At 40.7% G+C, this 27,292-nt stretch overlaps 1 protein-coding gene across 2 annotated transcripts in view; it reads right to left on the bottom strand.

Moving 5' to 3' along the window:
- Nucleotides 1-22,256, bottom strand: part of BAZ1B (bromodomain adjacent to zinc finger domain 1B) — a 54,697-nt gene extending 32,441 nt beyond the window's left edge. Inside the window, exons 1-6 of one of the 2 annotated variants that reach the window (XM_074264085.1) lie at nucleotides 21,728-22,256; nucleotides 15,192-15,308; nucleotides 9,048-9,192; nucleotides 8,581-8,782; nucleotides 5,968-6,089; nucleotides 1,409-1,606 (exon numbers count right to left, since the gene is read on the bottom strand). In XM_074264085.1, coding sequence (XP_074120186.1) covers nucleotides 1,409-1,606; nucleotides 5,968-6,089; nucleotides 8,581-8,782; nucleotides 9,048-9,192; nucleotides 15,192-15,308; nucleotides 21,728-21,834 — 891 coding nt within the window. In that variant the 5' untranslated portion in view covers nucleotides 21,835-22,256. The remainder of the gene's footprint in view (nucleotides 1-1,408; nucleotides 1,607-5,967; nucleotides 6,090-8,580; nucleotides 8,783-9,047; nucleotides 9,193-15,191; nucleotides 15,309-21,727) is intronic. The other variant, XM_074264086.1, reaches the window with a different exon arrangement.
- Between the last annotated feature and the right edge of the window lie 5,036 nt (nucleotides 22,257-27,292).

Below are 27,292 nucleotides of genomic sequence, written 5' to 3'. Positions count from 1 at the left end.
CCAAGTCTGTAGGAAATATGAAGAGACCGGGGTGGATGAACTGGGAAGGTGACACAGAAGAGCCAAGCCCAGAGCTAGGTCCTAAAGAAAAGTATTTCCAGAGACAGAGATGAGAAAGGAACGTCAGCTGGACAGAGGGGCTTAGGAGGGCAACAGGATGTAACCAGAAACCAGCTACTGCAGAGCTCCAGAAAGTGCCCTGCCAGAAAGACCTGAGGGGGTGGGAGGTGGGTGAGGACAAGCAGAGGATTCATCCTAGACAAACACTCCATTCACAGACTACCTTTAGCGTCCCCCAACACTTAGCTTTGAAATGCTGCCTCCCTCAAAATACTTTTAAATAAGCCTGCCCATCAGTGGACAAGGTGATTCCAGAGGCCTCACCAATGGGGTTGCTTTGGGTCAAAGAGAATGTGAGGACTTCCATGATGACCACAAAGGACAAAGGGTCACCTGGAAGTCTAGATCTGTCAGGATCGAAGAAGTGCTGGGGGCTGGAGCAGTGAGAACCTAGCACTTTATAAGGAAGGTGGGGAAGCATGTGGTTCTGGGCTTTGAAATTCAATCCCTCTACCAGGAAAGTTTCAAATTAAAATATAATTTGGGCACAAGAAAGGAAGAACTATAACAAAGGCAAGTGACCTAAAAAACATCTAGAAAAATATTTTTTTACATGATTGCAATCCCTAAGGAAAAAAAGCAGTCCAGATCACTTAAATTCAGAATGCAAAGTAAACATAAAAACAAATTCATCAGTCACCTGAAAGAAACCTAAAAGTGAAAATTCCCAGGAACCTCAGCTTCTAGAAAACATGAGAATTTCACCTAACTTACACTGAATACCGGTTGCCTCTTGGAAGAACTGCCAATAAGTGATTTTGTCTGATTCACAGAATTGGTTTTTTAGAACCACAAAGCACAAGAATGAGGAAAAAAGACAATAAATGTTGCTAAAGGCATTGAATGAAGGAATGTTTCACCAACTTATTTGCAAATCACTACAACATATAAATTCAGTTTTTACATTTAGGAAACCTTTTAAAAACCCCAATGATGACTGTAAAATAGACTGAGGGACTTATTACAAAAATGCAATATAAACAGAACAAATGATTTAACTTCCTTTTGTTTCAGCAAAAGATTCACAGATGCTGATACAAAATACAAACCCTAATGAACAAGTATTTTTCCTAACTAATGATGTTTCATTGGGAACTTCTAGCTTTAACCCCAGAATACCAGACACAAATTCTCAATATCTCTTTTCCCAGTGGGGTATTATTAGTTTCAAAAGTTTCGACGCCTGAATGTCATCCTTGCTGCAGTAACTGCTCCTGTTGTATTCCCCCTACCCCTACTCCCAAGAACTTGACTTAATGTTCTCTGTTCCACAACCAAGAATCCTTACCTTGTATGGATCAAGTAAGAAGTCATTGAACTTGCTCGGTAGGGCATGCTTCTTCACCAGTTCATCCTCTACCACCCACGGTGCATTTTCACCTGTGCCGGCACGGAGAGCATTATGGCGGATAAAGTATCTTAGAATCTCTTTGTTGGGTGGCCGCTCAGTGCGAATCAAGCTATCTGCAGGGACATTGCTGATGATCTAGAAAGTCAAAACAAAATTCGTTATTGGGGCATAAACGGGATTACCATGTAGAGCAAGAGCAACATGGCAATTTTGAAAAGAGAAAAACGGCTCATTTCATGATTCTGAGACACAGGTTATTCTCAAAGACTTAGATCAAGGGTCTCAGACACTAGATATCTAGTCTCACCCTAATCCTAAGACCTACAATGCTGGTGATGGGGGCACTGGCCCCTTTAAGATTCTTTTTCTGATCTCCAACTTCTTTTAGGACTGACCTTTGATTTACAAGATTTGGTCAAAACTACCCTTTTGTATTCCAAGGGGAGAGATCCGTATCTGAATTAATTTGGGCTGTACCCAGCCCCCATTCTAATGATCTGCTCAGGTTTCCCCAATCCCCACTTGGTGGGTTCTAGCCCTCAAGGAATCAACCTGGAACTCCATCCTAGGCCCCTTCAAGCAAATAAAAGAGCCAAGCTGGAATCATCTCGGGGCAGAGAGTTGAAACATGCAAGCAACATGCTTTGCATCACAGACTCTCTGTTCGCCACTATCTAAAACCTTTTACTAATCAGACTTTAACCTTACTTCCAAACCCTACAATAAACCTATTTTTATCAATCTAGGTTTTTGGGCCTGTAAATTCATTTACAGGGGACTCTCACCGCCACTAGACCTCATTTAACTTTGTATCCTTGCGCCGAATCCAAAGGGGTTGCAGGGAAGCTCTATTTGACTCCCTTTACCCCAAACCTGCCACTAGGCTTCAATTAATCCTAATTTCATTTAGGTATAGACTTCAACATTTGGTTATACCTCATCACTGGCAAGTGGTCATCAAATATCTGCATGAACAGGCAACTCACTAAGGGAATGTCTATTCCAGTTTTAAGCAGTTCAAAATATTAGGAAATATTTCTCTATACCGAGATCCAGGTCCATTCTCCACAACTGCTCACTTGTGATACTCTGTTGTCTACTCTCTGGAATTGCAAATAGCAATCCTTTCATGAAAATCCTTCAACTATGTGAAAAGAGCAACCACATCCCTATTTTTCCTGTAATTTGTTATTCTCCACACAGACCCTAATATCATCTGTAGAACATTATCAGCTGACATGGAAGAACAAAATGACAAGTTTAAAGATAAAATGTCATCTTAAGTCAAGAAAACTGCCTCTCTACTACAGGGATTATATATTTAGCAATAGCAGAAAATTTCCAAAATTCAAACCATCAATCCCATTATTTACTATTTTAAGAAATAAAATTTGAAGTAGAGTGATTCACAACAAAAATCCATAATTTGATAAAGGCTATGCTTATTTAAGTTACACTTCTTCCTCTTAAGTATTTTAGGACAACAGTTATCCTGATGCAACATGGACCAAAGATAAGTTTTCAAAGGTGGGACCTCTTAAAAGAAAAATCTTACCAACCTAAAAGCAGGATTGGACAAAAGGTTCCTTTTAGCTCTAACATTTATTATAGCCTTTCAGAAAGAGGGGACTATATGAACAATCCATAAATGGCTATTTTAGATCAGCTGTTCAATAAAAGACTCAGCAATGTTGGAATTGAGATCTTGGACCTCTTACAAGTTATCATCTATTTTGATTTGTTCCATTTTAATTAAGGATTTTTTTCCCCCTAGGATTTCCAAAGATAATCCTTTAGTATTAAAGTTCAATAGAGAGAGCCAGTATTTGTTGGATGGAAAAATATTTGTGGAGCCAAACAATGAGATGAGGTAGTAGATTGTAGTAGAGCATTGGCCCTGGAGTCAAGACCTGAATTTAAATCTGACCTCAGACACTTAATAATTGTGACTCTGAGGAAGTCACTTTAACCCTGATTGCCTCCTCCACCCTCACTCCCCCCAAAAAGAAAAAAAGAACAATGTCTTTCCTGTTAATACAAAAAATAATTGGGTGATTATGTATGTGTATATGTCATGTCACATGCACATACACATAATATACATATACATTTTTTCTTCTGGTTCTGCTTACTTCACTTTACAACAATTTCATCTTCTTATCCTTATTTGAATCCATTATGGCCAACATTTCTTACAGCATAATATTCCATCACCAATGGATGGGCTTTTATCACTATCCAGTTCTGATCCCACTCAAATACTAGTAGATAGTTTTATTCTTTATACATATCCTAAGTATTTAAAACATAGTAAATGCTTAATAATCAGTGATTGGTGTCCCTGGGGCACTTGCTATTCACTCCTAGAATAAGGAGTGCCTAACAATAGAATTTTAGCTTCTTTTTCTAATTTACAAACTGCATTGTGGAATCATCACTCCAATTCACAATCCAACCAACTCTGTGTTAGTCTTTTTACAATATGACCAGTTGTATCTTGTTATCTTTGACAATTTGATATATGAACATGAGAATAAGTTTGATTTGCAGTTTTTAGTAGCTGAGAAACTTTCTGAGAACTGTTCATTCATATCCTTTGACCATCTATCTAGTAAGGTTTTTACTTTTACATATCATGTGCTAATATATCTTCAGATGTATTGACATAAAGGGCTTCCTTTCCAGAGTTAATCCCTTCCCTTCTTAAATTAGTTGCACGATTTTTGTTTGTGTAGATTTCAAAATTTCTTACAGCTAAAATGCCCAGTTTATCTTTCATAATTTTTATCTCTTTGTTATACATTCATCACCAGCCAAGAAAGTGGCTAATTTAAATGGCTGAATAAGTCATGGTATATCAATGTTTTGGAATGATTGTTCTATAGAAAACAATGAGCAGGATGATTTCAGAGAGGTGTGGGAGAGATTTGCATCAACTTATGGTAAGTGAAGTCAGTAGAACCAGAAGATCATTGTACCCAGCAAAACAAGATTACAAGATGATCAATATTCTGATGGACGTGGCTCTTTTCAACAATGGGGTGAGATTCAGGCCAATTCCAACAGACTTGGGACAGAGAAAGGCTTCTGCATCTAGAGAGAACTATGGAGACTGAGTGTGGATCAAGATAGTCTTTTCCATCTCTTTTGTTGTTATTTGCTTCCTTGCTTTTTTGGTGTTGGTATTTGTTTGCTTGGTTTTTCTTTCTTAATGGTGTGACCTTCAGTATCCCAGTTGAATAACCACTGGGTTAAATGTGGTTATATGGTAGAAACTGTTCATCTAGATCTAATTTTGTGCTTTCGAGCTTTCTTAGACAGTTCTATCAAAAACTGAACTCTTCCTGAGATCATTCTGTAAAGTGAATCTAATCCGTTGTAATGATCTACTGATGAATTTCCAAAACCAGTACTACCAAATAGTTTGATATATTGTTGGTGGAGCCATGAACTGATTAAACCATTCTAAAAGACAATTTGACTACACATACCCTTTGACTCAGCAGTGTCTCTAATGGAATACAGATACATCATAAATCATAAAATAAATCATAAAAAAGGAAAAAAGACCCACATGTGCGAAAATGTTTGTAGTAGCAAGGAACTAGAACTGGAGTAATTTTTGTTTTGAGGATTTTTTGTGTGTGTTTGTTGCTAGGTAAATAACATTTCTTTCTAGCATTTATGCTCATATAGCACTAAATTTCTATGTTAATTATGGTAGTATTGTCATGAACAGGCATGAATATGAATATCTTTCACAGTTATCTTATTTCTTGAAAAAGCATTTTTAAATTATAGAACTACTGAATATTTTGGATACATGTATGCATTTGATAATTATAAATAGGTCTTTTGTCTTTTTATTTCCTCCTAGATTTTGTGTTGCCATACAAAAATGTCATTTACTTTATAACCTGCTACATATTACTGAAACTATTAACTATTTCAATTAGTTATTTTGGTTTTTGTTTTTTGTTTTTTTTGCTAATTTCCTAAGTACATTGAGGCGAACTTTTTCAATGTAATTAAATTTTACTAAATCATTATTTCTCTTTCTAAAAGGAAGGTTCACTGACATCAGAAAGAATACACTGGTAAATTCAGGCAAAGTAAAAAAAAAAGATTCAATAAAAATATACTTTAAAAAGTAATAAGTTAAATATGTAAAATTTAAAAAAGATACTGATGACAATAATTTTGTTACAGAGGAATATTATTAATTTCTACTTATAGTCAATCCCTTTGTAAAGAAATAATACCCTGAAATGAAGCAGAAACTCCAGTTTCCTGCAGCTGCCAGCCTCCCTACCTTGTGGTTGGGCAACTTTACCCCCTGTCCTCCCATTTATTACTATAACTTTCTCAAACCTCTGATGTAGTTAAATTAGGACTGTGTTAATCATTCCTACATTAAATAACAGAACTCCTTTCAATTTTCAACTCTTTCAATTTTCCCTGATACTTCTGAGAAGGAAGGTGAAGAATCAACATACCTTCTCTTCATTTTGAAGTTTCACATCATATTTGTGAGGCAGAAATTTTGGAGGAGCCCATTTCTTTTCCCCTTTCTTCAGTGAGGTGGGGAGTTTTCTAGGAGACCTGCGTGCCCTGTCACCTGGATAAAAAAAAAGTTAAGGAAAAAATAATAGAAAAATAAATCTCAGGTCTGAAAATCACACTGTCCTATTGATCCTAGGCTACTAGTCTAGAATACAACTCTTTCCCCCTGAAGAATTCAAGTATTTATTACCTGACTCCTATTCATATGATAAAAATACTTCCAAAGAATGCTTAAATTTAAAATTTGCCAAAGCCATGTAAAATATCATGTAATAATTACCATTACTATAATATCCTTATACAAAGCACATATATCGGCATGTTATTGTCGCATGATAATTCTAATTTTTAAGACAGAACTAAGTTATTTAATTTTGTAAGAAGAAACATTAGAATCTAAGGGCTAGGGGCAGCTAGGTGGCACATTGGATAGAGCACCAGCCTTGAATTCAGGAGGACCCGAGTTCAAATCTGGTCTCAGACATTCAATACTTCCTAGCTGTGTGACCCTGGGCAAGTCACTTAACCCCAGCCTCAAAAAAAAAAAAAAAAAAAAAAGAATCTAAGGGCTAAGTTGTTAATGTTTAAATGAACTGGTCCCCCCAAATTAGTCTATATTAGAAAAAGTTGGAAAGAATATCCCCCAAAAAAACTGAGTCCTAATTTCCTAAACTTTAGGATATTATAGCATTTTTAATATTCTGAAAGATCCTACATAAAAGGGATCAAAACAGAACAGTGGGGATGGCTGATAACTATTCAAGTCATTTACTTATTAATTTTATTTTATTATTTATTGTTTATCAATTTATTATATATAATTTTATATCATATAGGATATATTTTACATTATATAATATTATATATAAATATCATTTATTATTTGTTTTTATTTTCTTTTTCAATTAAAAAAGAACAAAGCCTCAATTAAAAAAGATTTTAAAATAAAATAAAAAAATAAAAGGGACAAAAAAGATCATGAGTTTATGCCATGATGAATATATTATTCAAGAATTTAATAGGTTAATAGATGAAGTATACTTTATGATGTCACTCTTTCAAGCATATGCTACTTCTAGCTTCCAAACTTATTTGTAAAAATACTTTTTCAGGGACAGCTAGACAGCACAGTGAATAGAGCACTAGTCTTGAAGTCAGGAGGACATGAGTTCAAATTTAACCTCAGACACTTACTTACTAACATTTAATCTCAACTGCCTAGCCAAAAAGAAAAAAAATTAAAAAAAAAAAAAAAAAAACTTTTCCAGAAGTAGAAAAGTTAAAAGTAGTGTTAAATATTACACTTGAATAAAAATGCTCATAAAAATTAACAAATTTGTGTTCTTTTAGTGGGAAGAGGAGAAGAAGAATAGTTTGCCTCGACAATTTTGATTAACAACCACTTAGCTGGACTGGGAAATGCTGGTGGGAAAAGGGAAGCCCAATTTAGTTTGTACCTTGCTCAAAAAGAGGAAAAGCTGAATTAAAGTCACAAATGGGAATTCCCTGCTAACTCCTATCTTGGACACTAATTGCAGTCTCCTAGGTTTCAAATCAAAACCAAAGACAGATTTTATTAAACCATATACCACCAGGCCAAGTTTTTATCAATTCACGAAAACTTTATATGCCAAAGAGTCACAAAAAAAAGTGAAAAAGACCCATTTGTTTACAGCAGCTCTTTTTGTGATGCAAAGAATTGGAAATTGAGGGAATGCCTATCAATTAAGGGAACAGCTGAACCAATTATGGTATATGCATATGATGGCTCTATTGTTCTCTAAGAAATGATGAGCAGGATCATTTCAGAAAAACTGGGGAAGACTCACATGAACTAATGTAAAGTGAGCAGAAGATCACTGTATCGGGAGGCAGAAATATATGATCAATTGTGATTGATTTAGCTACTCTAGTGAATGTCAACACCTCCAGATAAAGAATTAATAAATGTCTAACTGCAAATTGAGGCATGTTTTTAAAAAACTTTGTTTTATATGTGAATTTTCTTTTTTTGCCCAAGGCTAATATGAAAATATGGAAAATTTGCATGACTTTACATATATAAATAATACACTGCTTGCCTTCTCAAGGAAGGAAAGGGGGCAGGAGGAAGAGAATTTTTTAACAACATTTTTTTTTTAAAGTCTTCTTTGTATATAACTAAAAACAAATTAAAAACTTTAAAAATTTAAAATTAATAAATTTAATAAAAATAATTAATAAATTAATAATTAAATTAAAATTTTAAATTAAGAAATTAAAAAAAACTTCTGCCATTTAGTTACATTTTTCTTTAGTTGAGTCTCATTCTTTTCTTTAGGGCTTCCTTAGCAATTGAGGTACTCATACATTCACAAAAACACAGGAAATACACAACAAATGGACTTCAGGGCTGCCGCCTTGTTCAATTGCCCTAGGAAGATTTAAGTGTCTGCTTCTTGTTCTATAAACTCATCCCGGAGGTTAAATGACAAACATTTCTGAATAGCACAAAATGAACTGGATTTTGATTACAAACCCTTGATTAAAACTAACACCATACATACTAATACTATCTTTCCTGCCTTCATCCTCTTTTATGATGGGATCCTTCTTCTGATGATCCTGGGCCACCTGACCAGAGTTCTCTTTGTCACTTGATGGAGAATCACAGGCACCATCAGATTTCTTCTCAGTGGTCTCCTCATCTACCTTCTCCAAAGGATGAATTTTCACAATCTTTACTTTCAGCATTTTTTCCTTCCCAACCTATGAAAAGAAAACCAAAACAAAAAAAGAAAAGGGTCTAGTAAATAAGATAGACACAGCTTGTTACTGAATTAAGTCATAGCACCTGAATATCTTAGGTGTTTTCACAACAGAAATGGAACTATATCCTGGAGGGCAATACCTTTTGTTTAAGCCCCTAGAAGCTTTTTCCCATACTTCAGAGGTAAGCTGAGCCCACTGCACACCCCCTACCTGGACACCACAGGAGTAACTTCAGCAGCTTCAGACCCAAGCAGATACTCACCTCAAAGTCACACTCCTCACCCACAGCATACTTGGTCATGATCTCAAGCCATGCAGAATCGACCAACTTCTCTAAGGAGATTGTGTTGTGGTGGACCATTTCCAGCACAAGCTTCTCATACCAGGCAGGGAACTCCTCCTTCAAGCTAAGCAAAGATGTCATTATTAGTTAGAAGAATGAAAATTTAAAACGACTGGCAACTTCAGCCATTTGGTCAAAGTAATGCTATTGGCTAGCACTCAAGTTAGACCTGTGGCCTAAATTACCCCAGTCAGAAGTATCCTTTGCTACTTAGAAATTAACAATCCAAAGTCACTTTCTATCACAGCCGTGTGAAATGTGTACAGTCCAATGCTTAATAGCTATGAAATTCTTAGTAAGTCATTTTGCAAAATTGTTATAAAGGACAAGTTAGAAGACAGAACATCAAAAATTACAGAAAGGGTTTTACAAAAATTAACGATACACACAAGTATTCCAAAAGCAATCTGAAGACCACTGGGTAGATGGTTCAACAACAGTCAGCCAAACCAAAAATGTCCTTTTGTGGGACACTGAATCCTATAGCATTCAAGTTTTATTACCGGAGTCTGGGAAAACTTAGGATCCATGCTCTCATTCCTAACCTGCAAATGGGCTGCTCTCTTCCCTAGGGTCCAAAGTTAGTTTTCAGGCTGGAATGTGTAGAGAGATCTAAGGCTGACCAGCCCAATATTCCTATCCAAGTCTATAAGCTCAGCCAAAAAGAAGCTTTAAAACAAATAACAAATGTCAAAAATTGGGAACTTGAGTCATCAAAAAACATAAAATTAAATTCAGAGTAAAAATAAATATCTAACTTATGGTTTCTTTAAAGTTTATGCAACATTTCATATGCAATAACAGCTACTTACAAAAGAGAAAAGAACACGAATCATACTATATAGAAAAATAGAAAATTTTCTAAAATAATAAGTAACAATAGCTAAAATTTAGAATTTTTGGCATTTAAAGATTTATCTTCAAGCTATCCAGAACTACCCAAAGGATTCTGATACTACCAGATGTGATTCAACTTCCCAGGCTTTGGAAGGTTGGAAGTTTCTGAAGGAAGAAGAGAAGGATTTGAGCTGAAGAAGAAATCAGAATATAGTCTTGGAGGGAGAAGCTCAAGACCAAGAATCAAGAAGGATAATTAATAAAAGAGAATATCTTTGCCAAGATAAAGATGGTGGGTGAAGGAGGTGGGGATGACTTACTAACAGCAAATAAAGACAATGACAGCACAGAAAGTAAAAAATCCCCCCAAAGCTGCTTGCAACAATAGCTAGCAGAGAGAACACCCAGAGAATGAGAACTAACGAGGATCACACTTTCAGCAACTAAAGATGAAGATGCAAGGACCAGTATCCTTTTAGGCTTGAACAGTAAGTATCTGACACACAGTAGGTGCTTCTTGAGAAATGTTTGATTAGAAAAGTAAAACAAGCTTAAGAAACAGCTCTTTGCACCCTGATATTAAGATGAAGTTGTTCTTAAAACACCCCCCCAAAAAAAAAACTTCATACTTGACATCTAACACTTCTGATGTACTAGTGAGCAGTTTTTTCTTTGCCTGAGTTCTAAGTAGTTCATTCAGAGAATGCAAAAACAAAAGACATCACAAACAGAAGCTGAGACTTAAGGAGGCTTGGATGTAAAAACAAACATCAAAAGAGGCAGGAGAATCTTGACCATGATGACATGGGAAGGACTGTTAGAACTAAGAAAAAAATGAGATTCTTTTTGAAGAGGAAAAATTATGTCAATTCTTGGGGTCTCTCGGATCAAAGATGATCCACAGAGGGTCAGAAGAATTGTGCAATGGGGACTGGTAATTTCACACAGTCACATTGAAAAAGTGATGTGTTGTTCTCATAGTAGGAGAGGTCCCCAAATGATCAAAAAATAATAATAATAATAATAACTAACACAGAAGACATTGTCAGAAGAAATTTAGAGAGTATTAATAAAGGTTTTGAAATATGGAGCAAGAAAATGAACATATAATTGTATAGATAAAACATTTTGGAAGTGAATTACTAGTTAAAAAGAAGATATCTAAGAAAAAGATTTGAATTTGGAAGCTCTAGAATAAAATTCAAGACAGTTTTCTATCCATGGAAGCAGTAAATAATGACATGAGATGGAAAGATTGTGTCTGCTTAGTCTGGCAAATCTAATCAAGGGGCCTTTAAAACTAAAAAGAATAGTGGAAGTGTGTATATATTTCACCAAATTAGGAAGCAAAAGAAAGAATACATCAAATAGTAAGATCCAACTGGATTCATTTGTCTCTATAAGATTTAAGAGTATGGTTAGCTAGCAAGTAACAAAGCACAAGTCCGCAAATTTGACCTCAAACCCCAATATATTAGAGAGTAGAATACCATAATTACGATACATTCAAATAATCAGAATTTTTTTTTATTTGACAAGAATTGCTGGGAAAACTGTTAGAATCAGGTTTAATCAGACCAACAAATTGCAGGATATGTAGCAATAAACTCAAAATATACATATAACCTGAACAAAAAAAGATCTTGACACATCTGGATCAGGTATTTTTCAGGGAAAGGAAAGTATGGGGGGAGGTAGAGGAAAGGGGGGAGACAGCCTTTCACTGAAAAAAAAATTACAAAAATATTAAAATCAATGTTCATATGAAATCAAAAACCTTTCGCATGAAAAAAAATACAAAAACAATGGAAGCAGTTGAGAATATTTTTGCAAATATTTCTAAGGGATAACAAACTAAATCAGACAAGATCAAAAAAAGACACTCCCTAATAAGTGATCAAGGGACACATTTCTCAAAAGAAGGAAAACTATTAATAATTGCTTCAAATGACTAATGCCATCAAAACTGAATTACATCACATCTAGCAATGGAAGAGGGACTATGGAAAGGATATACCAATACCGCTGAGGTTTTTAATTGGTCCAACCATCCTATTAGATTTGGAGTTACATATGTTAAGTAAATGATTAAAATGTTCATATTAAGACTGCTCTTCTCAGACCACAAGAGAAGTCAAAGAAAAGCCCAACATACATCAAAAACTTTATACTGGCAAAGACTTGGAAACAAAGTAGATGCTCATCAATTGAAAAACAAATAAACAATTTGTAGGATGTGAATGTAATAGAAAATTACTACGCTATAAGAAATAATTCCTGTGATAATGAAGTATGAAAAGAGCTATACAATGTAAAAGAAAGAAACCCCCCCCACATACACACAAAAGGTAAATATAACAAAATTATAAAGATCAAAGAATTCAAATGAAGATATAAGAAGAAACGCTCTACCCATTACTTTGGGAGGAAAATCCAAACTACTCAAAGCTGGTTTTCATTCCTGAATTATAAACTACCGATAAAGGTATATGCCACTCAAGGTCCAAGAGATGAACATAGTATATATTGTCCATAAAAATATCATTGGCAGTTTTCAATGTGGCTCAGTTTTACCCCTCAAGTTAAAGATCTGTTTTTTAACAAAAACTTTAACCAGCCTCATTCCAATTATTCAGATAGTAATAATCTCATAAGAAAACGATCAATACTTCTTACCAACAGTCAAAAAGACAGCCCAATAATTTAGAAACCATCAGCTGCTTTCTGGCACGGAAACCAGAACAAACTCGGAAGCATTTGGCTTTGTGGGTGGCTCTGTTGGTGACACAGGAGGAAGATGACTGCATTTGGAGGTAGAAGCACTGGGTTTGAATCATCTATCTACCACTTAGTACCACTGAGCTACATAAACTTAAGTCATTTGCTTTACTCTGATAATCTATAATCCTCTTGGGGGGAAAAAACAAAAAAAAAAAAAAAATGTAGTTGCTGAAAGATCTCCCTCCAGCTCACCCTAATATTAGGGCACCTTTTGTTCAGCAAAGACCACCAAAAGACTGAGAGAAATGTTTTTTTCCTACGGATGATATACACCATACACAAAACCATTATTTTATTTGATTCAACAATTGTTTTTGTCTCCCACTTCAAAAATGAAGAAACTAAGGTTCAGGAGACTTTGTTAAGATCAGGAATTAATGCAGGAAGCTACATTATCTGCAATGACACCAAGTCAAGAACACAATAACTGAAGGAGCCCTTCCGAAACCCCAGACAAGTGTTCCAATCCAGGAAAATGAAATTCTATTCACTGACCAAAAAAAAGAAGTAGAAGGAACAATTTCTCTTCCATCCCAGGGTGGGGTTCAAGATTCCTTCACTCTAAGAAGCTTCTTTACCTTTTAATTCTACCTTCAAATTCCAAGTATCAGGGGCAGCTAGGTGGCGCAGTGGATAGAGCACCAGCCCTGAATTCAGGAGGACCTGAGTTCAAATCTGGTTCTCAGACACTTAACACTTCCTAGCTGTGTGACCCTGGGCAAGTCACTTAACCCCAGACTCAAAAAAAAAAAAAATTTCCAAATATCTTCTTTTAAAAGGCAATCACAATTTTAGAGATGGAAAGGGCCTGAGGGACTATCTTACCTAAGTCTTTTGAAGAGGAAAACCTAAGCTCCCCCACCCCCTTTTCTTTTCTTGGTCTTCTGGTGATAATTTTCCGAGTGGTGGAACAGTCAATGAGACCAATTCAAGCCTGGGATGGACCCACCCATACAGCCACAGGCAAAGTTCAGCAACTTTCAGCCCCTGCCATTGGAAGCTAAGATGAAGCTGCAGAGCAGGTGCTCATCCACACCTGTAGGAGCAGTTTCCTCCAAGACAAAGGAAAATAATGAGTGCTATTTTATACAATAAATGTCAAGAAGCACAAGTAAACTGATATGAACTAGGATAAAGGGAAGTAAGCAGAGCCAGGAAAACAGAAGCCATGTCTCCAAGGAACAACAGATGCATCAAACCAATATCAAAATTGAATGCTGTTCAACAATAATGAGCAAGGTCTGTCCCAAAAACTATTTAAGGAAGGTCCCGGTTCCTCCCTTCTTTGCAGAATTTGGTGAAATATGGATGTGAAAATACTACCACCCAAAATCCCACTATTGAATATTATCAATTTATTGATCAATTCTACTGAACTTTTTCTCTTCTTCTGTTATAAGGGATAACTCTGAGATGAGGATGAGGAAGAAAATGCCAGGAAATGCTGGTGATGTAAAAGTAACACATTAAAAAAAGAAAGAAATAGCTAAACAATTATTACAGCCATTCTTCAGTTTGTATTCTAATGATTATGTTCCACATTTCCTAACTTTACAAGGAATATCAACAATATGAGTCCTTTTATTTGTCTTGTACCAAAGTACTTTCCTGAACCATGGAACAAATATCAATTCTTTGCCAAGAACTCCTGGTTCAAACCCTGGTTACTTTCTAGATGTGTCAAGCTGCCCTCCCTAAGTCTGTTTCCTTTCTTAAGGATGTCACTACATCTCACTTACCTAAATGTCATGAGGTATGTAAGTACTCTATCATGCCAAATCATCATCCCTACCTTACAAATAAGGAAACTGAAGTCGGATAAGTAAAACATTATACTGCTCTACATAGAACTCGCATTCCTAAAAATGACATTTTTTTTTAAGAAAATGAAGTTCAAGAACTCTCCTAAGTTCTCAATTCCTGACTTTTGAACACCTCTGTACCTACACATGATTGACTTAGGCTGTAGCAGGGATAAAATGGAGCTACCTACACAGCCTCAAAAGCCAGTAATGGATACTTCTTACTTCCCCATCTTCCCATGTATTTTCCTATAGAAACAAATGTTTCAAATGATGCTTAAGTTCCCAGGCTTTAAGCCCTAAAATATTGTTGACACACAATATAGCCCAAAAGTAATCATCTGTAACACTGTTTCCAGGATCCAATATTTTGATGAATAAAACAGCTTATCTATAAGAGCCGCTTTCCGAACCCATTTAAGCTTGCATTTAAGCCTGAGTAGTCCTTACAACTGAAAATATAGAGAACAAGGTTTAGCAGCAGGAGCAGAGTCTGCTTTACTTCACACCTGGAAAAGCGGGGTAGATGGGAGTTCAAGCCTCAGGGCCATAAGGATACCAACTTTCAAATGTCAAAGAGCATTTGTGAGATTAGTGCTGGGCCCCACTTCCCCTCTGAACCCCGAACCCCAATGCTACTTACAGTTCAGCCACTTCCTGCTCTTCCTCCCAGGCCTCCTTGTGTGTCAGCTGGCTGCTCCCAGTGCTCTTACACGTCCAAATCCGTTCACTGTATCTTTCCAGGCGGGCCTCATACTCTCTGGGGTGGCCCAAGTTCAGGAAAATGACATCAAATAATGATATCTGCCTTAATTACAAGAATCACAGAGAGTCCAGGGCATCCTGACCCAAATATACCAAGCTAAAGGGGCTCCAGGGTCTTGAATAAGTACAGAAAAGAGCTGGGGCACAAAATCACCATTAAATGACTCAGGCTTCAGTCCATAAGCACAATACTCCTTCTGAGTACAGGTGCCCTTTTAAAACTACTAAACCCATCACAGAGGAGCAGACAGGCTCAAGCAGGTGCCTTATAAGACCCTGGTTCAAGTCCTAAGCCTGGCACATGCTTGCTGTGTGATCTTGAGCAAGGAACTTCATTTTAATGCCTTAAGCAGGGTCAAGGTACAGAGCTAATGTCTCTCTGAATTGGTAGAAGTTTCCTGGGACATAGAGTTCTGGTCTAGGGAAAAAAAAAATCTACCAACCTCAGGCAAAGTAGAAGTTACTCAGGACCCCAAATGAAAGCTCCAGGCTGTCTTTCCCAGAACACATCCAGAGGGCAACTCTGGCTAGAGGCCAAAGCTCAGCCTCAGGGAGAAGTGGAGAGAGAAGGAACAGCCTGAGCAACTCTTGTTTAAGGAGAAAAGCCAGTCAGGAGCCAGATGTAGAAGTCAGATAATACTCAGACTTACAAGGCTCCAATCTTTATGCCTGAGAGGAGGAGCAACAGCATGGTGGAAAGGATGAGAGATTTGAAGAGGGAAGAGGAAACACAGTTTCAATCTTGAGGCCAAATGACCTTGGATACCTCAGTTTGCTTCTCTAAAATAAAATCAATCCCAATCCAGCTGACTTTAGGGGGAAATGCCTTAATCTCCTTGGATTAAATTCCTCAACAGTAAACTGAGGGGAATCGAACCAGAAGACCTCCCCTTTGATCTCTTAACTAGCTAAAAGAGGAAAAAGGGATTATTTGAAAAATGTGAGATGAATTTATGAGCAACTTGCAGTGGGAGAAGTTAATTCAATTCATTGACTTTGTACTGACAGCTTTATGCCTGGAAAAAGACCCACAGAATCCTCCTGGAAATGAAATCTCTCTTCAGAAAGCTGCTAAAGAATCTTCTGAGAGCCAGTTCACAATAATACCCTCTCTCCTCATCCTTCTGGCTGTCTGCAAAGAAATGACATACTTTAGCAACAACTTTTTAGAAGCTAAGCAAGAAAAAATTAGTTGAAGTTTTTTTTTCTTTTTAACTCTTTCTATGCTATCTCAAGGCCAAGTTAAAATCATGCAGCATATGCAAATCACAAGCTATCCATGGCTGGTAACTAATATACTTATAACTTATAGCAACATAAAGTACCCCTACAGTCACCTTCTGCCAACCTCAGTACCTTCCAAGTGACTGCTTTAATAATGACGGGATAAAAACCTCTCTGTGAAACTACCAGAATGTAACTATTCCCTTCCAGTCAACAACTCACTTGATTAACCAGGCTTATAATCATGAGAATCCAGGAAAATGGGCAAATCAAACTAACAAAACATAAAACTATGAGGGGTTCAACAGTTTCTATTTACTCCCTGATTTTTCTGAATAATCTGTAACATTTTTATTTTCCTACCACTTCTGACACTCTGACTAACTAAAAATTAGTTAGAAAAAAGATCAGAGATGGAGAGAAGCACTATGACCCACAGGTCTCATTTCCATGCTAGGCAAGAGATCCAGTGACCAGAAGTCAGGTGACCTAGACAGGATCAAGGCTTCAATACCTACTTAGCTATGTGATCATAGACAAGCTGTCATTTGCATCCAGAAGAAGAGCTATGCAGACTGAAGGTAGATAGAAGTTTAGTATTTTCACCTTCTGTTTGTTTTCTTTCTCGTGCTTTTTCCCTTTTGTTCTCACTTTTCTTGCACATGACAAATATAGAAATATGTTTAAGAGGATTACATATATTTAATCTATAGCAGATTGCTTGCTGTCTTAGAGAGGGAGTGACAAAAATTTGGAACTCAAAGTCTTGCAAAAATGAAATGTTTAAAACTATTTTTGGAAAAACAAAAAATTACTGATCATAGATATGTCACTTAATTCTCAATTTCTTCCAATGAACAATAATGCTTAAACTACCTACTTCATAGGATTGTGGAGAGGAAACCCTTAAAAGTGCTATGCAAATTTACTATTAATCAATAAACAATTATATAAGGTATGGGGAGACAAGAGAATATGTATGCAGCTCTAGAAAGAATTTCTAAAACAGTCAATGGGGGGAGCTGTAGGGCAGAAGGCTGTATCTACTATCAGACACTATATATCAGCTATGTTTTTTAAAACTTATTTTTGGTTCCAAGGATTTATTTTTGTGTGTGTATAGAGAAGCATTTCTTGAAATATTTTTAAAATTTTTTTTAGAGTTTACCATCTATTGCTATTCTAACAAAAAACTAAATTGCCATAAGATATCAAAGGAAATACTATTTCACTGGTAGGAAATAAAGGGATATCAAAATTACAAATCAAAACCACAAAGACTTCTCCTAGAGAGACTTATAGCAATTCTTTATACTTAAAGGAGCTGGAAGAAGTTACATGTTGGTTGGTGAAAAGTCAGATTGATCAAGGGCAGTCAGAAAGAAAAAAACAAGAAAACATCAATAAAAGATACAATGTACAGTGAAATCTCCAAATGACATCAAAATTTTCAGAGAGTAAAATGGCCAAGTCAACAGGAAAGATCAGGGCTTCCAACAGAACAGTAGGTGAGCTTTATCTGGGCAGGTATAAGGTAATCCATTTAGGATAATCCCTACTATGAGAAATAGCACAGCATGATGTATGTACAGAAAGCAGGCCTCAAGAGTAAGAAAGAGCAAGGCAGGTTCTGTCTGACTCATATGGACCTATGCTTTCAAAGCTGTAAGGGCCATCATAACCTGTGATCAGTTACTGATCTGAGCTGGGGAAAAAAAAAAAAAAAAAAAAAGTTTCTTCACTGGGAATTCCTTATACTAATGAAATAATAAGAGCAAGAGGAAAGGGTGGGTAATTCTGATAACTCAACATAAGCAAGCAGCCAAACTAGAGGGGGAGGAAGGAGGCAAAGATTAGCTTTCTCAAGTCTAGAAAGATTAAGAAAACCTCTTGAGGAATGGGACAAAAATCTACAAAAATCTACAAAAATCACAAGGCCAAATTTGGGTTGGCTAACTATAATCTGGCTCAGATACCAAGAGAACTGGAATGAGAAGGTCCTGCTTGAAGTGCATTTGTCCAAGTTTTCCTCCTCACAGATACTAATTCTTATTTCAAAAGGCTAAAAATGTATGACATGCCAGAGGTCCCTTAATAGTTTCTTTTGGGATATCTTCTAAAGATTGTCAGAAAACAATCATGTCTTCCTATAAAAGATCCCTACTTTACCAGAATGGAACTAAGTTATTCTGCTAATTGCTATAAAGAACTGCATATTACAAGTTAGAAGGACTTGGTGTGCTACACCAGGGTCATGGGGTCATGAAGAGTTGGACATGACTTGAACACATCAAGTGCCTGGTAAATACAAAAATGTCAACAATAAAACATAGTAAAAGAAAAAACAAACAATGGCTGCTCTTAGGGATACTGCATTCTTTTCATAAGAAATTGTGCTCCTGCTAGGAGAATGAAGCTAGGGGTTCTAGAATATGGTGAGTGGGAAATAGCCAGAGCAAAGGCCTAAAGCAAGGAGATGGAACCTGAGCAGAAGAGCATCGAGCAATTAGGCCAGGATGGCAGAAAAGCAGTTACTAGGAACAATCCTGAAAAGAAAGGCTGAGAAGGCTATAGAAGCCAGGGGCCAAGCATTTACTTGGCAATTTAATCTCCATCAATTCAGTGTTAAATAAAAAACCAAATAAAACATCTACCAGTATTCCAAAAGTTTGGAAGGGGGGCAAAATGACTTCAGCTACATCCTGTCTCAAGGCTGATAGGTTTGGTTTTTGGTTTGTTTCTTTTTGTTGTTGTTGTTGTTGTTTTTAGTTCACTTTAATAGCAGTAGGGGAACTAGAAGAAAAAATGAAAATGAAAGAAAAATATCCATTTGGCAGAAACTGTAGCTATTTCAGATTTCAATTTTTCCAAAATAAATCTACCTTTCCAAAAACCACTCACAAAATCACAATTTGAAGTTGCCATGTTTCAGTGATTCCTCCACAGGCAGTAAAACAAAATCTCACAGCAACATCCCAGCCCTTTAGTAACTACTAGTGAGAAACAGGTTTAAATACAGAATGATTTTTAAGTGCATTTATGCTAAGAAAGGCCACAATTGGCCTTCCTGCCACTCAGCCTTTTGGGGGGGCGAGGGGGGTGGAGTTAAAGAGCCTTTGTTCTCCTTAGCCTTGTAATGTGATTGAGCTTCTTTCAGAAGAAAGCTTGATGGGAAGAGTAGGGTAGGGAGAGTGAAGGAAAGAGGCAAGCACAGCACACCTTATCCTCAGTCAGAAAAGCTGAAACTGACATTTCCTCCAGCAACAGAAAAGCAAGAAAAATAAAGTGCTGCATTATTAATGGTGAGGAAAAATAAAAGAATTTCTAATTTGTCTTTTTATCTTCTGTGTTCTCACTAACCCAGTTCACTTTCACATAATCTTATACTTCAAATAAATTAAAATATTAAAGTGAGAAGCCATAACAGCTCAGCATTCCAACTGCCCAGTGCAATTCTGGCTGGTAACTGCAACTTAACTCCATCTCCAGCTGCCTAGCTTTCATCAAGACAAACCCGGGGTCACATTCTTGTGCGGTGCAACTACAGATTAACATTCAAAGAGTCCTTGCTCCTTCCTTGTGCCTCCTATAGCTTCCATGCACACTTGGAAAAGTCTACGGTTTGCAAAGTGCTTTATACTTGAATGTTTACTTAGCATAGAAAAAACCCCAGCTGAAACCAAGCAAAAAATGATCATAACCAGAAAATTAATCTGACAGGTTTATTTTAACGAGCTCCACGGGAAAAACTAAACTTGTTTATATACAAAGTTCAAAGTAACACCCAATCCTAACCCAACATATTCAAATTCAGGAATGATTCTTATCAGCGTTTTTTTTTTACAATTCTCAGTCTCAAACCACACCTAGTCTGCTCATTTGAGTTAGATTTCATATAAATCACCATTACTGACAGGAAAAGTCAGTTATATAACCGAAGAACATTATTCACAACTATCTTTTTGAATTATAAAGAAGCTGAAAGCTCTACATCTATATATTTCAACACACACCAACAACAGCTATAAATGAAGTGTTTTGGACTATTTCCTATGTGGTCTATACCAACAGGTAAAGAAACTAAAAACCAAAAGTAGCAGAGCCTAAAAAATCTGAATGTGGAACTGGAGATTTATGTGCAATCACTGTTAGCCAACCCAGGGACTTATTCACTTCCGGGAGACCACTAAGGACCTCGGGGACATCGATTGTTTAAAACCCTGGAAGAGCTTCCATTTGTAGCAATCCACGAGAGAGCAATTTTTCATCTATAAAATGCAAACCAATTAAAACCTTCCCGTCCAAAGGCTTCTTAAGAATAATGGCAGGAGACATAACGTTAAGCTTCAGCACATGTCCCATTAAATGCTTCGGGAGGCTTCGGCTCTAGGACCCCAGCACCACCAGAGCCCTCACGGCCAAGGCTACGCCACTTGTCTCTGCATTCCCCCTCGGACCCCGGCCCGGCACTCAGGGCACCCCGCCGGACTTGGCGAGGGTGGCCGGGGCTCCCGAGCCCCCCCAGCCTTCCTCACCACTAACAGCAGACTAACAGGTTGGGGGAGCCCCTAAGTTCTGTCTCACAGAGAGGGGAGCGCGGCTCGCAATGACAGCCCGTGCCCAAGAAAGTAAGGCGGGGGGGCCAAAACGAGGCGCCGAGCCCGCAGCAGAGTCGCCGCCGAGGCGGGGACGGGACCGGGGAAAGTCCCAGGCTGCCCAGCTCCGGGCCGGCTCCGCTATCTGCGCCTCGGCCGCGCCGGGCACGGCCCTTTGTTTTGGCGGCCGCCCTCGCCGGACTACTTCCAAGAGAAAAGTGACCCGAGGGCTCCCGGGCCGAACAAGTGCCCCTCAAGCCCTGGGCCCGGAAGGGTCGGCGGGACCCCGGCCTTTGTTAGAGCTGCGGCGGGACAAGTGTCACCGGAGTACCCCGGAGGACAAACTTGGAGGGGGCCCGGGCCGGGGGCGCTGACAACAATGGCCAGTGGCGGCGGCGCCGAGAACTAGGAGGAAGCGGCCTCGGGGCCGCCGCGTGGTCCTCCCGCCCCCTCCCCGGGGCCCCGGCCGAAGCTCCAGGCTCCACCCGAGCGCACTTTGCTCCCGCCAGGTCCCCCGGCCCCGCGAGGCCGCGCCCGCCCCCCGACCCCACTGACAGCCGCCCCCGCCGCCCAAGAACCAGGCCCCAAAGGATACTCCCGGGTCCGGAAGGCCTCCTGCGTGTGCGGGATGACGAAGAGCGGCTCCTCTCCGGGCAGCGGCTTCACCAGCGGGAAGGGCTTGCGGCCCAGCAGCGGCGCCATCGCGGCGGCAGGAGCCGGGCCCGGCCCGAGCCGGAGCGGGACCGAGGCCGGCCCGGGGGGGAGGGGAGAAGGGACAGGAGCGCAGGGCGAGGGAGGGGGCGGCTGCTCCGCGAGCCCCGGCCGGCGCGCGACGCTGGGCCTAGCTCTCGGCCCGGCGCGAGCTGCTCTCGCGCGCTCTCCTGCGCGCGCTCGCTCGCTCTCCCTCCCTCCCTCCGGGGCGGGGGGAGGCGGGAGCCCCGACTCTCGTCGCTCTAGTCCCGCCGGCGCGGAGGCCGCCGTGGAAAGGACCCTCGGGAAGGGAACGAGGAGCTCTGCCCCACGCCGCCGCCGTCACCTCCGTCGCCGCCGCTCTTCCCTGGCGTCTGCCGGCCTCCCGCGGAGCTCGGCCCAAAGCCCCGGAATCCAGCGTTCGCCGCGACTCCTCGGCAGCCCCGGAGGAAATTATTGAAAAATGGCGGGAGATTGCCCTCCTCCCCCCGCCCGTCCGGCGCTCACACTAACTTGCTCCCCCGTGGCGCTTCTGGCGACGGCCGCAATAGGCGGAGAGCCAGCCGGCGCTCGCGCCTGATTGGTTCCCGCTGACCGTCGCTCAGCTCTCGAAGGCCCCGCCCCTCCTCGGCTCCTGCCGGGTAGTTGGGCTGCGGCGCAATAGAGGGCAGTGTGAAGAGGTGAAAGGTCAAGTTATGTAAGCGCTGGACGCCGGCTCTCGGTTTTCGGAGGGAGGGAGGGCGCCAATGAGGGTGGGAGGCAGTGGGTGACCAGCGGAGTCGGGGGCTAAGTGAGGGGGAGAGGGTCGGCGGAGGGGTCAAGCAGGAGAATCCCCTCCTTACGGACACTGCGCCATCTGTCACCGACGGCGACACCGACATCCGGGCACTACGGTCCGTGCGCCGGAGGGGAGGGGGGCGGGGCGCGCGCGTCCGGGGGCTTTGTCTTTCCTCCTGGGCCCCGCCCCCGTCTTAAAGGAGCCGCGCGCGGCGGGAGGCGCGGGGCCACACCCCGGGAGGGTGCCATGGGCCAAGGCCAAGGCCCAGTTAGAGGCGTCAGGGCCCGGAGGGGCCGAGCGTCCCAGGGCTCCAAAGGCCGCCTGCAGTCGCTCCCTGGGGGGCCCTTGGGAGGATTACCGTTAAAGGGAACAAAGCCCGTTCTCTCCGTCCTCCGAGCCGGGGGAGCCCCCTTTTGTTATGGGAGACCCCAAGGCGTCCCCTTGGCCACAAACTCTGGGGCTCGGCTCCCGGGACCCCGGACCCGGGCCCCTCCTTTCTCCTCCAAAATGCCCCGCGGACACATTCCAGAGCTAGGGCTCCTTAGAAGGTTCAGTGCATCTGGGAAAGGCCAGACGGCGCTCTGGGGACCTGAAGGATCACCCCCAAAAAGAGAGGATGACCAGACCGGGGGGAGGGAGGGTGCTCGCATCCTGCTCCCGCCTCCAGGTGGTACTCGGAGCAGCGCAGGACCCCAGTGGCACTGGGGTGTTGGGGGGCCGACAGTGTCGGGGTGTCCCACCCCCCATCCCGGGGCCCCCCGGGCTCAGTGACTGCTCGGAACCACCCTTCTCACCAACTTTCGTTTTGTGACTCTTGGAGGGAGTCTGCGAGCATCTGGATAAAGTCCAGAATCGGAGTCCTGGCCCCGTGTGTAAGATGAGGGGCGAACCCGCTGTTCTGGCCCCTCAGTCTGAGTGCAGGCTCGGTAGGGAAGGGAGGCAGAGCCCCAGCCTCGGCTAAATCGAGCCTGCCTCCTCCCTCCAATATCCCCGGGGGCTTTGCGCCTTCCCTCAGCCCTTTTTTACTAGGACAGTATTCGATCCTCACCATCCTGTGCTCTTATTCTCCCATTTTACGGATAGAAAAAAAAAAAAAAAAAAAGACAAACCTCCGAAGGCCCACATCTAGTACCCCAAGGCAGTCTTGTCAACCCGGGCCTCTGCTGCCACACTCAGTAAAATGTTTGTCAGGAGTGTCCCCCGCCCCCACCCACCTCTGCCATGTCCGAGTACACTCTGAGGGAGGGAGGGAAAAAATAACCAGACCCACACCAACTTGCCAGAAAACTCTAGACTCTAGAACATGATTTGGAGCAGCCTGTCCATATCTGCGTCCGTTTTGTTAGCCTAGCTGCAGACTCCCAGCAGGGAGCCAGCTCTCCCGATAGCCCTGGATTAAACGTGATCTCTTGGGGAGGCTGTGGCCATTTTGGTTTTGTTCTTTCCAGTGTGTAGCAGAGGGTTTGGTAAAGAATAGATTCTTATTCAGTGCTGGATTCTAGGTAAGTAACTGGGTAAAAACAGGCTAATGTTTGTAGTCAGCCAGAACCACTAGCAATACTAATCTGCACGGGGACAGCTTCTCCACCCTGGAAGGAAAGAACTCCTCAGAGGTGTTAAAGCACGAGAGCCAGAACCTTCTCCTCCCCAGCCCCTGGGCCCTAGCAGGCCGAGGTTCCCCCTAGCAAGTCCATCTCACCTAGAAACTGGAACCTTAGTTTAAGACCTCATTTGCTTACTTCAAACATAAATCTGTCTCTGCCACAGCTGCTTTTACTTTTAGACTCAAACTTAGGAAAATCAATTCCCTTCACTGGGACAGCTTTTTAAATTCTCAGATCTCTAGGATGTAATCTAAAGGATCAGGAGAGTTGGGATTCAAAGTTTTCTTTTTTGCAGGCTAAAAGTCTGCAAATCTGCCGGCTTTATTGGAGGAACCTCAAAAGCAAAACAAAACTCAAACTGTTAAGCCCTAGGGACAAGAAAAGCGAATGTAAGCATGATGGATCACTTATTTGAACTTTTTAAAAGAGCTTTATAATGCTAAATACTCCAAACAATAGCTGACATTTATTCTGGTTTTAAAGGTCAGCCAGTCATCCCTCCAGAGTTTACATTGTCCCTTACACAGATCTAAGCTCTCAGGATATTCAAGAAAGGCCCAAATTGGGATTCCTGCCCCCAAAGGGCAGACATTCTATAATGCAGGGAGAAAACCAAGAATCAACTGTGTACAAGTAAGACATAAACATAAATGGAAGTTAACTTCTAAGGGAAAGCATTGGGGACCAGGAAAAGCTACCTGCAGAAGGCGGAATTTGAGGTAAGTCTTGGAGGTGAAGAGGAGAGAAATATTCCAGAACCGAAAAGGCCGCCAGTGCAAAGGGATGGAGCCTGAGAATAGAGAGTTATGTGAAGAAACGGCCCGTGGGCCCAGGATTGGATTGTGTGGAGAGGAGTTGAGTATAACCCTGGTAATAATGGTAAGCCATTGAAGATTGAGCCCCGGAAAGAGCGGTGACTCGAGTATCAGACCTAAGTTTGGGAAATCACTGTCATCATACTGGACGATGCATGGAAAGGGGAAGAGGTTTGAGGCGAGGAAACCAATTTTGATGTTTAAAAAAAAGATCAATTTCTTCCTAGTGAGCCAACTTTGTTGATCATTAATGAACTTCATCCACAAGGTGGATTTGGTGTTGGAAGATACCTCGGAGACCATTGAATTCAATATACCCTTATTTTTAATAGATGAGGAAACTGAGGCCCAAAGTGGGTGGTGGTGTGTTGTCATGAGATCAGGTCCCTAAGATCCTTTGACTCCAACCAGACTTAGCAGTGTGACTTTGGGGTTAAGCCAAATTTTCTTTTCAGTGGGCAGAGGACTGCTTCTGAGGCAATTTCTGGCCAAGATGAGTCTACTTTTGGGAAAGAGAAGCTTTCCTGTTCTCGGACATAGTAAAGGACTTTGTTTCTAAAATTTGACTTCTAAGAATTAGGGATAGGGCAGGGCACTATTTTGGCCAAGAATCCTGAGGGTCTTCCCCTCCCAAGTTTATTCATTTAAAGGCTAGGTGAAAAAGGCCACTCTTTAATTGGTATTTAGCCTTAATCACTGAATGGGGTGTGGTCTTAGTCTGACTTTGACGGGTTACAGACCTTAACTTAAAAAGACTAACTTCTCCCTCTGCTTCAGGGCCATCTCCAATCATCCTGGCCATAGACCTTGATGGCTCTGGAGGGGAAAGTGAGCAGGTGACCTTGCACAGCCCTTAAATCTAATTCATTTGAATGTCATGGCTTCACCTTCCTGAATTCATGGTCCCCTTCAACAACCCCAGCTTTTTTTTTTTTCATAAGCAATAGATGGTTAAAATCTAATTGAGCTATTAAATTGAGGCAACTTCCTTTCCCGAGGCTACTCTGAAACTTCCCATTGGTTCACCTTAGCCTTAGGGGATAATGACCTAGCTTTCAGAGCTTTCCTTAACCAGATGCTACTCAGCAGTCCTACTTTCTGCATCACTTTTAACTCCCCAAGAAGTAGCCAGACACCAGGCCCATTCCACTCCGGAGCACTTTATGTCCGCTAGAAAAGCACGTTTTGGGCCAACTGTGCCTTTCAAAGAGTGCCAGTCAATGACAAAGAAAAAGCTAAATAAGAATACAGGGTACAGGGGAGATAATCAGTAGAGGGAAGGCACTGGTATTAAGATCAGGAGAGACTCAGCAGGCCTTCCCTCTCCTTTTCACTCTCCTCAAAGTCTATAAACCCTCTTCTGTCCACTCCTTTGAAAGTGATGTTCCATGATATTCATTTGGGAGCAGTCAGGACAAGTTAGGAACACTGAGTTGGGAGCACAGCCAAGTATATAGAGACCAATGTAACTAAATACTTAAATCATTAACATGAACCCTGCTATTTGACCTAATCCAGTTATTTAGTTTCCTAGATCCTAGTCTCATCTTGGAGTATAAAATTACTAAAGGGCAGGGACTATTTGCATGGGCACAAGGGCCTCTACTAATGCAAGAGTTTAAGAATCTACAGAACTGGGATGAAAAGTGGTCACATTATTCCTGGGAATTGGGCTGAAGCAGAAGACTCTAAAGAGATACCTAGAGCTAGCTAATCTGCTGGAATAAAGAGATCCTTAATTGTGTTGGACCCCATGATAAGAACTAAAATAGGAGTGTGGGCATTTTTTTTTAATTTTTTTTTTTTTTTTTTTTTTTTTGGCCTCTTTGAGAGGCAATCTGCCATAGTTTAGATTGCTGGGTTTATAGTTAGTATTGAATTGAATTAGCCAATCCAGTTTCAGCAATGAAATGTATTCTAGGAAAGGGGAAAAGCAGGAAGGACAGAGGCACAAGATGGAAGAGTACAGAACAAGACGGAATAGACAGACTCCTTAGCAACTGGAACAGAATGCCTATTATGTGCCAGGCACTATGCTAACCACTAGGGGTAAAACATGAACAAAAAAGTCACTGCTCTCAAGCTTACAATCCAGTGAAGACAAAACATGAAAGATAAAAAAAGGGAAGACAAGGGGCATGATGGAAAACACCCATATAAATATAGCTCAGGTAGGAAATGAACTGTCTGCTCAGTGTCCCCTTAAATGGAGCTTGAAGAATTTGTAGTCTTCCAATCAGAAGAGGGTTCTGAAGAAGCATGAAAAACAAGAT

Source organism: Sminthopsis crassicaudata, chromosome 4 (assembly GCF_048593235.1).
Source record: "Sminthopsis crassicaudata isolate SCR6 chromosome 4, ASM4859323v1, whole genome shotgun sequence".
Taxonomy (NCBI): domain Eukaryota; kingdom Metazoa; phylum Chordata; class Mammalia; order Dasyuromorphia; family Dasyuridae; genus Sminthopsis; species Sminthopsis crassicaudata.
The sequence above is the reverse complement of the archived record's forward strand: the minus strand, read 5'-3'. Positions and strand labels throughout refer to the sequence as shown.